The 13,960-nt window shown below is 42.1% G+C and overlaps 1 protein-coding gene across 1 annotated transcript; it reads right to left on the bottom strand.

The window, feature by feature from the left end:
- Positions 1-7,480: 7,480 nt before the first annotated feature.
- On the bottom strand, positions 7,481-10,197 carry LOC122008431 (wall-associated receptor kinase-like 14). The gene is made up of 3 exons (XM_042564197.1): positions 9,414-10,197; positions 9,084-9,152; positions 7,481-8,995 (listed from the first exon to the last, which is right to left on the bottom strand). Exons 1-3 carry the CDS (start codon positions 10,144-10,146, stop codon positions 7,812-7,814), a joined length of 1,986 nt encoding a protein of 661 aa, XP_042420131.1. The 5' UTR covers positions 10,147-10,197; the 3' UTR covers positions 7,481-7,811.
- Positions 10,198-13,960: the final 3,763 nt, after the last annotated feature.

The raw sequence follows: 13,960 nt of genomic DNA, 5'->3' as shown, positions 1-13,960 counted from the left end.
TGTATGTGGATCAATATAAACCGACAAAAATACCTTGAAACTTCCAATGTGGGATTAAAGTCTCATTCACAATGGAACCTCTTCTCTTTCACCTCTTCTCCATTCACACTTATTCAACAATATAGACTTCAAATCGCTTTAATTTTTTACGAATAAGTCCTTTCTCTTCTCGCTCCTCAATTTTGATTATTTCTTTGATCTTAAAGGTCATGTCCTTGCTCAACCTCTCGACAGCTTGTATCAACCTCTCAGCATGCATTTCATACGAAGCTGAGGGTCCTCTAAAGTATTTTGTTGAGTGCTCTCGTCATGGCTCGTCGGAACGTAAGTGGAACGGCTAGAACAGGAGTTTCGGCACAAGAACACATCACGCCGCTCCAAAGTTCTGGTAAATAACGTGCCTTGCTTTGAAACATCATTCTCCGATGTTATAATGGTAAAAGAACGGATCTGAACGACCGGAACGGAACGACAGTCGCTTGCAGCCTTTTCTCCAGCAGCGGATCACGATGGCAGGCTGTCGGCAGAGATTTCTCTGGTTGCTTGTGATGGGAAAGAATGAGGAGTGTCATCCGGTGAAGCCATCGGAGTGCCGGAAAGGAGGAAAAATAAATAGAAAAATTGTTTGAGGTGGTCAGTGATGCTTCCATCGACTACTCGTGAGCAAGTCGAAGTCGAAGTCAATTTGGACAGCGGCGCTGTATATACAGGGAAGAGAAACTTGAGATATTAGGTTTTAATATAAAATATATATTAATAAATAAAATTAATTATCAACTTAATTAATAAATAATTTAATAAATTCTAATGATATTAAATAATATAAGATACGGTAAATTAAATAATAAGTGTTATTGAAGAAATAAGCTTGTTGGATTTTTCAAGAAATTTAAAAATTTTCTGAGATTTAAATGGAGTTCGTATGATATGTTTAAGGAGATAAATTTATAGGCTTGGAGAAAGTATGTGTGGATTAACTATTAAAAGGGAGTTGATTGAGAAATTAACTTAGAGTTTAATTAATTAAACCCCAACTATATAAGTTTAGTTATATGTCATTTCCCTAATCGCGATGATTTTTTTTCCATCACCTCTTCCGAACTCCTTCCGATCCCAATCGTCATTCGGCCTCTCCCTTCTCCTCTCTAAGTCGCCGTCGACCGCCATGGCCTAATGCTGGACATCGGCTACCGTACATCACCTCTTCTCCCGATCCGATTTATCACCGTTGATTTCCCCTCTTCCCTTCTCATGATCTTGAATCGCCATTGATCTTTCAGCCACCCCAATCGCTGGTGTTGCTGCCCTCTTCCATCATTCTAATGCCATCACCATTAGAGAGAGAGTGTTGTCGTTCTCCTCGCCGCACCTTCCACTCGAGCATCAATGAAATTGTTAGATATTGAGTGTTGTTGTCAGAAGAAGGAGATTCGACGAAGGCATTAGGGTAATCCTTTCCCTTTGCTCGTGGAGTCGAGAAGAGCTGCGGATCTTACATTAGAGAGGTCCACCGTCTCTTCCTTGTCACCAAATTTGGATAAGGGCTCTGGCCATTCATGTTGGTGAGCATCACTGGTTGTTTCCCCTTTAAACGATGGGTGGCAGCTTCGAGTTCCTTCCACAGAGTTCCTCTGTTCCATCTCCATCCATCGGAGCCATCATCTTCCAATAGCTTGGGGAATAATCCAAATCTTGTGCATTTTCTATTATGGGGACTAATAAAGGGTTGAATCCTTTCCTAAATTTGAAATGTATCTTAGAGTTGGTCATGTTACTCTGTTATGGACATTCTTGTTCCAGTTCAAAAAACTAGAAGAAGAAGGGGTGATCAAGGTGAGATCTCATGGTTTAAGAACTTGTTTGATTAGGAGATTAATTGGATTAATTTGATATCCATGATGATTAATAATAGCATTAGTGTGGTGATGGGTTTTGTTAAATCTGAATAGTTTGGATGAGATTTGGAGTTGATTCATGTAATAAACTTAATCTAATGAAGATGATGGATTAATTAGGGTTAAACCGGCCTAACTCTAGTTTAAGTGGTTAATCAATGATCGTATTTCGATTGGGGTTACCCTTAATATGTTTGAAGATTTGATTTAGCTATTTAAGTCATAATTAATTAGATAAATCTGTACATTATGGAATTGTAGGACTTTGATTCAAGACGAGCATCTCATCATGAGATTGTTCAGCAGGTTCTACCATTAAAGGTAGGTATTTCTTCCTTGGCATCTATATAGTTCTTTGAACTTACTACATGGTTATTATTTGATGGATTAGGTTGTTTTACCTTAAATCTATTCGTTTATTATCCTACTTGATATTTATCTGCTTGACCTTAGAGATGATCTAGTTATTTCATATACAGTCTTGGCTTTTGGATATCTATACTCAGTTGTGTATATACATGTAGAGGATATTTTGTTGATTGTGTTAACATACTGATTATGCATATGTTGTTGGGCGTACACTTGTTGGGTATGAATTATAGGAGTTATCTTGTTGATTGTCTATTTGTATGTTGTGTGTGTACACATGTCCGATGTTTACTATTAGAGGAAGACACATATTGGATCTACCCATACCTATAGATATAGTTGCTAGATAGATTACGATTCCGTAAGTGCACGGATTCGTCGTCAGTAATACATATTATCGATCCCACGAGGACTGGTTATAAGCACTAGCGATGGCTTACTTAGGATTAGCTAAACTACCGATGGTTGTAAGTTATCTAAAGAAAAGAGGTTTGGAAACAGAAACGAGAACTAGCAAAGAGGAAGTAATAGACTTGATTTATGAAGAGTCCTAGGAGTTCAGTTTCATTGTGGTGGTGTTGATGTATCACAATATATCCTTTACTCATTGTCCATCAACATGCATTCGCCGGAAGCTGAAGTATCTAATCTTAGGTACCAAATAAAGAAGATCCCTATGAAATCCTGTTACGGTTAACCCCTGACACTAGGGCGTCTCGGTAGATCACAAGAACACTACTCTAACTGGTGTCACCAAGGATAGAGATAAGGAGCTTAGTTTGGTCTCTTACTTCCTTGTGGAGGAGTTGTCTCTCCTTTCAAGGAAGTACCCTAGATGTCCGTGAACGGGTTACCCTTGTCACTTGGGCCCCTCGGGTGTACGATCTAGGATATTCTCTCTACGAGATAGATAATTCCTACACAATCAATTAACACGATACAGAGATCGAGTAGTCGAAACAAAACAAGCGAAATCATCCAATGAAATAGAGACAAAAGTACGAGTCTTACATCAAACCAATCTACAACTACTCCCTCATCCTAGAACAAAGAATCTACTCCATAGACACTGGAGAAAAACCCAAAGACATAATGTTAAGCATTCAATTCTCAAACAAGAAGAGAGAGAGAAAAGACGTTTATCCAACGACGACGTGTGATCTTTGGATCCAATCCTTTGCTTCTGGAGTTGATGTGGTGATGAAGGATCGCTGGACGAAGGTCCTAGATGGCGTAGAATAGCACCAAGTCGATTCTTTCCCTGACGGCTCGCTTCCCGGCTCCCTCTCCCCCCCCTTTTGAGGAAAAGGGTTAAAACCCTTTTATAGGCTAGGGCGCTGCTGCGGTGGTACGACCGTGTACGAATGGCACAGTCGTGCCCTTTCTTGTCTCTGGCTGTGATGCACGGCCATGTGAACCTGGGACTCGGCTCTAGGGACACGGCCGTGCAAGATTGCACGACCGTGTGCTACTTGGTTGCGGTTATGGGGGGGCACGACCGTGCAAGTACGAACGACCATGCTCTAATCTGCCTCTAGGTTGGCCGCACGGCTGTGCAAGAGTTGCACGGTTGTGCACTTCTCCTCTCCTGTTTGGTCATACGGCCGTGCGAGGTTGCACGGCCGTGTTCTCTGGCTCATTCCGGTATGTCGACAATCGTTGTTTTTGCTCCGAAAATTGTCCCTGTCAATACAAAATCAAATAAAGAACAAATATCCGAACAAAAGACTATATATGATGAATACATGATAAAAGAGGCGATCATGCAAAGAATATATACGTATATAGCAAGTGAATGTGTGTTAAAACATACATAAACGATCATAATATTTATGCACATCAGTAGCCGACCTCTTTTGCGAGGTCTTAAAAGTTCGTTTGATTCTTCTGAAATGACGGTGGGAGCTGATGGCTAAGTCATGGTGGGAGGAGTAGTGATGGTCGAGGGCTCGACATAGAGGATATAGTCAGTTCTGAGTCAACAGACGCCATAACGTTAGCGGTTGTGACTTGCTGATGCTTGATGAGAGAGGCTGACCTCATCTAGTTATTCGCAAAGAATTGGAGATAATCATTAATTATTTACCTAAAGAGAAGGTAAGTTCTCTCTACAGGACTAAACATGAATGGGAAGAGAAGATGTTTTTCTTTTCTTTTTTAATGAATTAGATAATATTAAATCTGGAGCGATCAATTTGGCTTCATGAAAATATTTCATCGACTATCAAAGTAAATCAAGAAGCGCTCAAGGATGGATGACCTAGAAATCCAGTATCCCATGATTACACACCCATTTGAAGGAAGAGAAGATATTTTTCAATAAGACGGGTGATATTAAAATGATGATCAATAGAAAGTTTGAGATGGGTTGATACATGGAATTTTCTTTGAAATAGATAATCAATCGACCTACAATCTCTTTCAATTAGACTTGAGAGATTAGACTTAAGATGAAGACATGGTATGGAAGTGAATAAGGACCTTATGTAGTATATCCTTCACTCGGTCAACATAGATGATGCATGAAATATCCCTGACTTAGTCAACAAGGATTTTATGTGTCATGTTCTTAACTTATTCAACATGGATGTTGCATGATATAATCTTGACTAATCAATAGGGATTATACGTGTCATGCCTGACTCGGTCAACATAGATATGAGTCACTTGAAGATCGATTTGGATAAGATTGGATCATGCTGACTTCATAGGAGCTCAACAGTGTGTATGGGAGCTCAGATATACTCATGGGAGCTCAACAATGCTTACGAGGAGCTCGCCAATACTTAGGGTAACTTCGTCGAGCTCAATAAGGTTGGCGTCGAGTCCGTTGAATGCTTCATTCGGCAGATTAACCAAGTTAAGTCAAAGTGAATTAAACAGAGGCAAGCAAGAAGCACATCAGTTGTGGAAATGGAGTTAGGTCAAGAGGCCCAATGATTATCTTGTTAGCAATAAGGAGGAGCGTTGGAAGAGATGGGTTAGTTCCACACATAGGAGAGCAGGCATCGATTACAATTGTAGGAAGCTTACATCGGTTACCGGCATCAGAGTTATGCAATAGCTTGGAATAAAGAGAAGGGGAGCAACCATCACAGGCCAAAAACATCTTCTCCCTCCCTCCCTCCCTCCCTCCCTTCCTTCCTTCCTTCCTTCCTTCCTTCCTTCTCAATATATAAGGTAGGAGATCTTGCCTGAAAATGATGGAGATGACGCGCTGGACAAATGACTCTATCGTTAACTCAGATAAGACTCTTAGATGGAGAAAAGATGACACCTGATACTCCTTCCTGCACACAACGCAGAGAGAGCAAAGGGAAGCATTAGAGTAAGAACAAAGGAGGGGGTCTCTTGCATAGATACTTTGATGCTCAAGTCAATACAGTAATCAAGCGAAAAGTAGAAAAGAAGATGAACAATAGAGTGAATGGGTGTGTGTTTTTCAGCGTGTCAAAATATATCTAGCCAACGGAGATGGCCCCTTTTTATACTGACCCTCAGAATTCCTGTAATCATCAGGTGTCAAAGAATGTCTGATGTAAGAATATGTCGTGTAATGAAAAATTGTACAACCATCCTTCGAGGAAGGTTTCGTTTAATGCACATGAACCATCTTTTGTAACTCTGGTATTAATGAGGCGCTTTGAATGTTTGATGTCAAATTATATCAAGTAATGTCGAGCAATATACGACCATTCTCAGAGGAAGATTCCTTTTCTTGCATATATTTTGGTAGCGAAATATTCTCTATCGATCGAGTTGCTGTTATTTTCTAATAGATTATTGTGATTCCTTGATAATGTTGTCTCCTGAAGACAGTCCAATTGACCTAGTAGCCAACCGACTGTATGCTAGGAGGCTTGTACATAAGAAGTGGAGAACTGGGCCCTAAAAATCCAACTGGCTTCATAGCCGACCGATCGTATGTAGAGTGTTTTGGCACTGAGAAATGGGGAACCACGTCTCGAAAGTTTGACTGGCTTTTGAGTCAACTTGCTATATGCTAAGAGTTGTATCTTAAGAGTGGGGAGCTAAGTCCCTTAAGTCCGGTCGACTCTGGGGTTGATCGGCTGTATTCTGTGTATCTTGGCACTGAAGAGTGGAGTGCTAAGTCTTTTAAGTCCGACCGACTCTGAGGCTGACTAATCGTATGCTAAAAGACTTGTGCTTGAAGAATGAGAGAACTAAACTCATAAATCTGACTGACATTACTCTTGAGGTCACCCACAACACACGGTATCAGTAGTCATTGTAGAAAATAAAGTATGAACAATTGACTTCAAAATTACCAGACACCTATTGTTCTCCATTCCGTTCTCTGTTTTTTTCTTCGACTCTAACTTTAGTATTGTAAGGGTCACACCAAGGTGCGCCTTGGCCCCTCTTCTAATATGTTGTTAGTCTTTTTCAGCTAGACAAAGGAAAACTACACTATCAGGTTCCGCACGCTCGATAAAGGAAGATCCGCCAAGAGCTACCAAACACCTATTGTTCTCCATTTTGTTCTCTGGTTTTTTCTTCAACTCTGACTTGAGTATTGTAAGGGTCACGCCAAGGTGTGCCTTCGCCCCCCTTCTGATCTTGTATTGGTCTTTTTCAGCTAGACAAAAGAAAACTGTACTACCAAGATTCTGCTCACTCGATAAAGGCAGATCCGCTAAGAGCTGACTCAGTAGAAGTCGATCCATTTGGAGAAGTCATTCTAGTTGCGGCTAACACAACTGAAGTCAATAGGATCGTCAGTAGGAATTGACTCATCTCTTTATTTCAGATCATATCACCACTGTCTTTTATAGGTTAGAAACTTTAGTAATCATTAACCCTGCCAATTAATGGTCATTCCTCCATCATTATGTTTTTTCTACAAGCTGGCTTGAAACTTTTGACGATTAATGGTCGTCTATTTTGTATCTGTTTTAATTTTGAGATAGGTAGGAAAAATAATTTGAGTGGCAAAATGTATTAAATGAGTTGCTTGAACAATTTTTGCTTCAATGGATCTAACATTCAATACGCATAAATCATTCGAGCAAAAGGTGCATCACCTTAGCGGTTGCTCCTGGATGGCCTCACATTAATGTAAAGGGGATAAATCAGGGAGATATTTATTTATCCTTTGCATAGGAAGATCAAACACCAAATAAGATAGTTTGCACATGCTAAAATTTAACCCAAGACTTATTAAAGTAACCACTCAACTATGTACACGATTCAATTGGATTTAACCTGATTTGGGCTTTAAATTAGCACTGATCAAGCGGGAGAAAGTATCTGATCTATATAATACTTACAATTGTAATTTAATATAAACAATCAATCATATTATCCTAAAACTTTCTACTGTGAAAGTAAATCCTATTGATTCAATATTAGAGTTAAATTTTCATCTATTTTTGTATACTTCAAGTTTTGTATACTAGTATTTAGAGACTCGCCAAGAGGAAGTTGAGAAAGATGAAAGGGATCCGTGTAGAACTTGTTTGAATGCTGTGATTGTCATGTCTGAAATTCATGACGAGGATCTCTGTTCATCAAAATTAAATTCAGCTAGCGATTATGAATGCTGGAGGAGGAGGCAGCAGACAAAGAGGAGGAAGAGCAGCTTGGCTCACTCCCCCATTGCTCCTTAACGCATGAGAATGGCGGCGACACCATCTCTTTGGCCACCTCCTCATCTTTCCCGTGATCATGACCTCCTTCTTCCTCCACCCTGATCCTCTCCAGCTCCTCTGCCACTTCTGCCATCGACGGCCGTGCCTCTTTGTGGAACGCCAGGCACCGGAACGCCAGCTCCGCCACCTTCTTCACTGACTCCATGCTCTGCCCGCCATCGCTTTTTTCCCTAAGCACAGGGTCTAAGATCTCCTCCACCTTCCCCTTGGCGATCCTGTCTCCCGCTAACGCCGCCAGGTTCACCTCGCTCGGATCCCGCCGAAAGTCCACCACCTTCATCGCCGTGATCATCTCCACCAGCACCACCCCGAAGCTGTACACGTCGCTCTTGTCGGACAGGTGGAAGTTCTGGTGGTACTGCGGGTCCACGTATCCCGGCGTCCCCTGCGGCGCCGTCGAGATGTGCGACGACTCCGGCGCCACCGCGCGCGACAACCCGAAATCCGCCAGCTTCGGCCGCAGGTCGTAGCCCAGCAGGATGTTGCTGGACTTGATGTCGCGGTGGTAGATGGGCGGGTGCACGGCGGTGTGGAGGTACGCGATGGCGCTCGCGGTCTCGGCGGCGATCACCAGGCGCGCCGGCCACGGCAGGCCGTCGCCGAGCTGGCGGTGGAGGTGCTGCGACAGTGTGCCGTTGGGGACGAACTCATAGACGAGGATGTGGTGGCCTCGGCCGATGCAGCAGCCGAGGAGGTGGACGAGATTGGGGTGGCTGACGGAGGACACAAGCTTGATCTCGTTGATGACGTGCACGACGTTGTCGGTGTCGGGGTGCTTGAGGCGTTTGATGGCGACGAGGCCACCGGCGGCGGAGAAGCGGCCCATATAAACGATGGCGTAGGCGCCGGAGCCAAGCTTGTAAGCGTCGGAGAAGTTGGCGGTGGCGCGCTCAATGTCCTTGTGGGAGTAAACTGCGACGGTATTATTGCAGGAGGTGCCGGAGAGCAGGAGACGGCGGGTAGCTGCTTCCTCTGTTTCGGCGCCGCCATTGGTCCGGCAGAAGATGCAGTAACAGAGCAGCGTTGCGGCGAGTGCCAAAGAGGATCCAGCTCCGATGCCTGCGATAGGAATCAAGTAAAGAAGGGTTGACGATTTGATGGCAATTCAAAAGAACAGGGAAATCGATGGAGAAAGAAGGAATTATACCTCCAATTATAACCCAAACTTTGATATCATCCTTCTTGCACGATTGATCCGATGAACTGCACTTGGGGACTGCTCAAAGAAAGATAACACTAAAGTAGTTTAATTTTTACCCATTTCATAAAATCAAACCTAAATAAATCCTTCACTTAGAGAACTCCTTATTTATTCAATCGAAATAAGGAAACAGGTGTGGACTGCGAAGTGGGAAAGGACTCGGAGCAAATTTGTGAGTGTGACGGAGGAAGACTGTCTAATTGATTAATCGGCAAACGCCGGACGCTTCATTATCGAAAATAAATAAATAAATAACGGAGAATACACGCGACTCACCTCTCACGCAACCGCCGCCGTCGGCGAAGCCGTCGCCGGCGAACCCTTCATTGCAGCTGCACCGGAACCCCGTACTGCCGTTCCCAGCCGGCAACTCCACGGGGATGCAGGACGCGTCGACCGCGCACCGGCACTCTCCTCGGAGCCACCACCCCACCTCGGCCGCCCCGAACACCAGCATCGACTGGTTGAAAGCGGACTCGCCGTACCTCACCGACGTGAACAGCAACCTGCACCGCCCTGCTGTCGCTGTGAAATTCTCCTCGGAGTAGAACCCCTCCGTCCGGCCGGTGGAGTAGCACCGGATGTCGTCGCCGGAGGGGCCGCAGCTCGACAGGTTGAGCCGCTGCGAGATGATGTCGGTGTTGATCCTGCACTCGGGGACCGCGTTCTCCGGGCATTCGCGGAGGAACAGCGCGTTGCTCGCCGTCATGGCTAAGTTGTCCCTGAAGAGCACGCCCGCGTCGGCGATGGAGCGGTTGCAGGAGGCCGACACATCGAGGATCAAAGAGTTGGCGGTGAAGTTCCGGACAGGGTACGTGCCGAGGAGAACCACGCCGGAGTGGGAGCAATCGAGCGGAACAGGGCAGCCGGCGGAGAAGCCGAAGGGGTAGGAAACGGTGGTGAAACCGCAAGTGCGGTTGCTACATGATGATTCCCCGTTTATGGAGTCGGCGTCAGCGGCGGCAGCGGCGGCGAGTAGTAGAAGGGCGAGGAGGAGGGATGAAAGCATTGCAGTTGAGATCAAGTGGAGAAGGAAGGAAGGGCGTGGTGATGTGAATTAATTAGTGGTGATTACTTTGGACAGGCAATAAATTAAGACTTAATTAATGTATTTAGGGCGCGATGGATTGTGGACTTCGAGAGCAGCAGAGTATCGGAAGGACACGCATTCTCACTTTGTTTGGACCAATAGTCAAATTGCTTACCTGGACGGGGTTTCGTACTACAATAGTAAAATTGATTTTATATATATATATATATATATATATATATATATATATATTCGTATATTTTATTCAAATAATTTAATATGTAAATATATAATTTTGTCAAAAAAAAATATATTAGACATGACTATCTTCTTTCAAAATAGAATGACTCACCGCGTATTCAATAATATTCTATTAAATATTCTGAATATTCCAATCTAAAGTTGGAATGTAAATATTTATCATTACTACTTAGCTTGTTTACCATAATTTCAAATGTTGACTTTTGAAGATTTTTTAATAATATAATCCATAGTTGCAATGTATATCATATGAGTAATTTTTTTAAAAAAAAATTCTCTACCTGCTTTATCCGATCATAATGAACTGACTTGTGAACAATACTAACAGCTGTTGATTATCATAGTCAAATATCATAGGCGAGTCATTAGAGAATTTTAATTCTTTCAATAATCTCTGAAGTTATATCTGTTGGTGTCGCAGAAGCGATTCAGATCGATTCAGATCACTAAAACAGAGAGGTGAATAACGATCTATAAATTAAAAATACTTATTTCTTTTGCTAATGACTTAATTAGCAAGGACAACATACAAGTTAATCGAAAATAGACACAACATTAAAAAAAAAAAAAAAACTAGGCAAATTACTTGGTTTACAATCCTTGGGTCGCTAGTTAAAGAATTATGCACAAAAGCTCCATTGTCTTCTCCTCTTCGAAAACTTATCGAAGGCGGAGCAACTTCTTATAATGATTAAGCACAAAGAAAATAATAGAACTGAAACAGAAATATTTGAATGTGTATTGTTATTCTTCTTTGAGCTTCAGTCTCTTTTATAGACTCTATCTTGATCAAACTATTGTGATGACGTGATAGTTTCTAGTCGTCTGAAAGCCTTCCACTTGATTGGATTTTGTTAATTAGGTTTCAGGCTTTATCTGCTTCAACAACAACTCAATAATTGCTTTGGATGGCTCTGCTCCTTCTCGCTTGGAGACACTCTGATTTCCTAGAGGCTGCTGGCATGTGGTCGTTCTAATCCGTTTTGACAACAGGTCTGGGTGACCCAGCGATGGGCTTCTGGTCACTTGGATTGCTTCTGGTTGCCTGGAATATGGTCAACCATTAGTCTTGACCATTCGCTGATCTTGCCTTTTCTGGTTGCTTGTGTAGGACCGTTGCGGCCGGCTAGGAGAGGATTGTTGGATAGTCCTGTAGAATAAAAATAAAAACAACCCTTTCTCGAACTCTTTAAGCTAACACTTGCATAATAAAAGCAAAGCAGTAAATCAAAAGCATAAAATAAGAGGCATGAGTGTTTACTTGGTTACAACCAATGTGGTTGTTAATCCAAGGAAGAGTAAGCCCAATATCAATCTCCTTCAGGCGGAGAAGCCTCTTACAACGTTGACGTACAAAAAGAAAGAAACTCAACTAAAACTCTAAAGCGCACAAGCGTTGGATTTACAGTTCTGAGTTCGTTGAAAAGCTTCTGGACCAAGGCTATATTTATAGCCTTGGTCGAGGCGCCCTGAAAGGTTTCGGGCGCCCTGGGGGGATAAACTTTATCCCCCAACGGTCAGATCGAGTCAAATCTCAATCCTAGTCAAAAGTCTGGTCCGGGCGCCTGGAAGGGTTCCGGGCGCCCTGGAGCCCAAAGTCAACAGATGTTGACTTTTTCGTCCGGGACCTTTTCTCTGGTTCAGTCCCGCCTCGGTCCGGTTCTTCTCCTCTAGATCCGCTCGCTTGGGTGATCTCTGCCATCCGGAAAAGGGCTCACCCGAACCCAAGTTCCGGTCTTCTCGAGCAGCCTTCCGCTCTGGCTTCTCGTCCCTCGGAATCGCCGCATGTTTCCTTCTCGTCCACCAGCGTACTCATCCGCAGTCTTCGTCCCTCGGTCGCACCCCGTGCTGACCTTCTCGCTAGCTGCGTCTCTTGCTCCCCGAGAAATCTTCCGCTCCGGCTTTCGTCCCTCGGAACCACCGCACGCTTCCTTCTCGTCCACCGGGGTACTCTTCCGCAGCACCTCGTCCCTCGGACGCACCGCGTGTCGTCCTTCTCGCTAGCTGCGTCTTCCGCTCGAGTACCTGTGCTCCTAAGCTCCTGCACACTTAGACACAAGGTTAGAAACACCATGACCTAACTTAACTTGTTGATCACACCAAAACAACCTTGGGGTTCCAACAATCTCCCCCTTTTTGGTGTGATCAACCCAAGTTAAGTTAGGGTTAAAATAGACATTAAATAAAATTAAGTAAATTACTTAATTTGCAATTTAAGTGCAAAAAGATAGAAAAGATAAAAAAAATTAAATCTATCTACCTCCCCCTAGACTTATACTTTCCCTTCTCCCCCTTTGATCACACAAAAAATGGGGTTTCAAGAAAAATAATCTAAGGGTTAAAGACTTAGAAAAAAAAATATTTCAAAAAAGATATTTCTAAGTCAAGGAAAAAATTTTAGGTAAAAAAAAATTTCCAAGTCATTAAGAACTTTTTTAGAAAATTTTGAGAACTTTGAAAATTTTGTAATAATTTTCACAACAGCAATCTCAAAATATCAGAGAAAATTTCTAAGTTAAGAATAACTTTTAGAAAATTTCTAAGTTTTCACCATAAAAAAAAATTCTAAGCTCAAAACTTTATGCAAGAAAATTGATAACATTAAAAAAATTTCTATGTATTTATTTATTTTATTCTAATAGTTTTATCAGAAAGTTTTAAATTTCCATTTCAATATATCATAATTTCTTAAATCATAATTTTTCAGATTTAAAGTAAATAATATTAAACATGCAGAAAATTCTTTTGACGAAATATTTGGTAAAAGATCTTTCAAACATGTTTCAAGTTTGCAAGATTCGTTTGACAAAGTATTTTGTAACTTGCAAGACTCTTTTGACAATACTTTTATTTGACAACATTCTTTCAGCAAAATAATAGGTAAAAAATCTTTCGGCAATTTTTCTGTTTTACAAGATTCGTTTGACAAAAGATTTTTTAATCCGAAAATTTTTTCTGACGATATAAAAAATTCTTTTGGCAATGTGTAAGATTCATTCGAAAAAATATTTTGTAGTTTGCAGGAATTTTTTAACAAAAATTCTAATTTTCAGGAGTCTATTAATAATAGATTTCTTAATCTAAAAAACTTTTTCGAAGATTCAATTTCTGATTCGAAAAAAACTTCAGGCAATTTTTCGATTGATTGACCCAATTGATCAGAAGCTCGAGTCCATACCTGACTTACCTTTTCGATAGTTGATACTCCCCCTGTCGAGTTGCTTTCTTCCAATATCTCTCCCCCTTTATTGATTCTCACTTGGGATGAGCTTTCTGTGTCCTTGGGATGGAGATCGACTATCTCGGCAGTTTCCTCATTCTCGGATTGTTCTGTCGACGGCTTGGTGTCCATCAAGGAGTCGAATTCGGCTTCAGCTGGTTCTTCGTAGATCTTCAAGAACTTTTCCCAAAGTTCTTTTGCGTTCTTGTATTCTCCGATTATGTCGAGATCTTCTTTTGGTATTACGATTAGAATGTGAAATTTGGCTCGCACGTTTGCCATAAACTCCTCACGTTGCTTGTGAGTCCAGAG

The sequence above is a fragment of the Zingiber officinale genome, chromosome 1B (assembly GCF_018446385.1).
Source record: "Zingiber officinale cultivar Zhangliang chromosome 1B, Zo_v1.1, whole genome shotgun sequence".
In the NCBI taxonomy this organism is placed as follows: Eukaryota; Viridiplantae; Streptophyta; class Magnoliopsida; order Zingiberales; family Zingiberaceae; genus Zingiber; species Zingiber officinale.
The sequence above is the reverse complement of the archived record's forward strand: the minus strand, read 5'-3'. Positions and strand labels throughout refer to the sequence as shown.

Excerpts from the sequence above, each read along its gene's own strand:
- LOC122008431 (XM_042564197.1), bottom strand. The coding sequence starts at position 10,146 with ATGCTTTCATCCCTCCTCCTCGCCCTTCTACTACTCGCCGCCGCTGCC. Across the intron at positions 9,153-9,413 it reads CGGCGGCGGTTGCGTGAGAG|TCCCCAAGTGCAGTTCATCG; the intron begins GTGAGTCGCGTG and ends TTCTTTGAGCAG. Across the intron at positions 8,996-9,083 it reads AGTTTGGGTTATAATTGGAG|GCATCGGAGCTGGATCCTCT; the intron begins GTATAATTCCTT and ends TTCCTATCGCAG.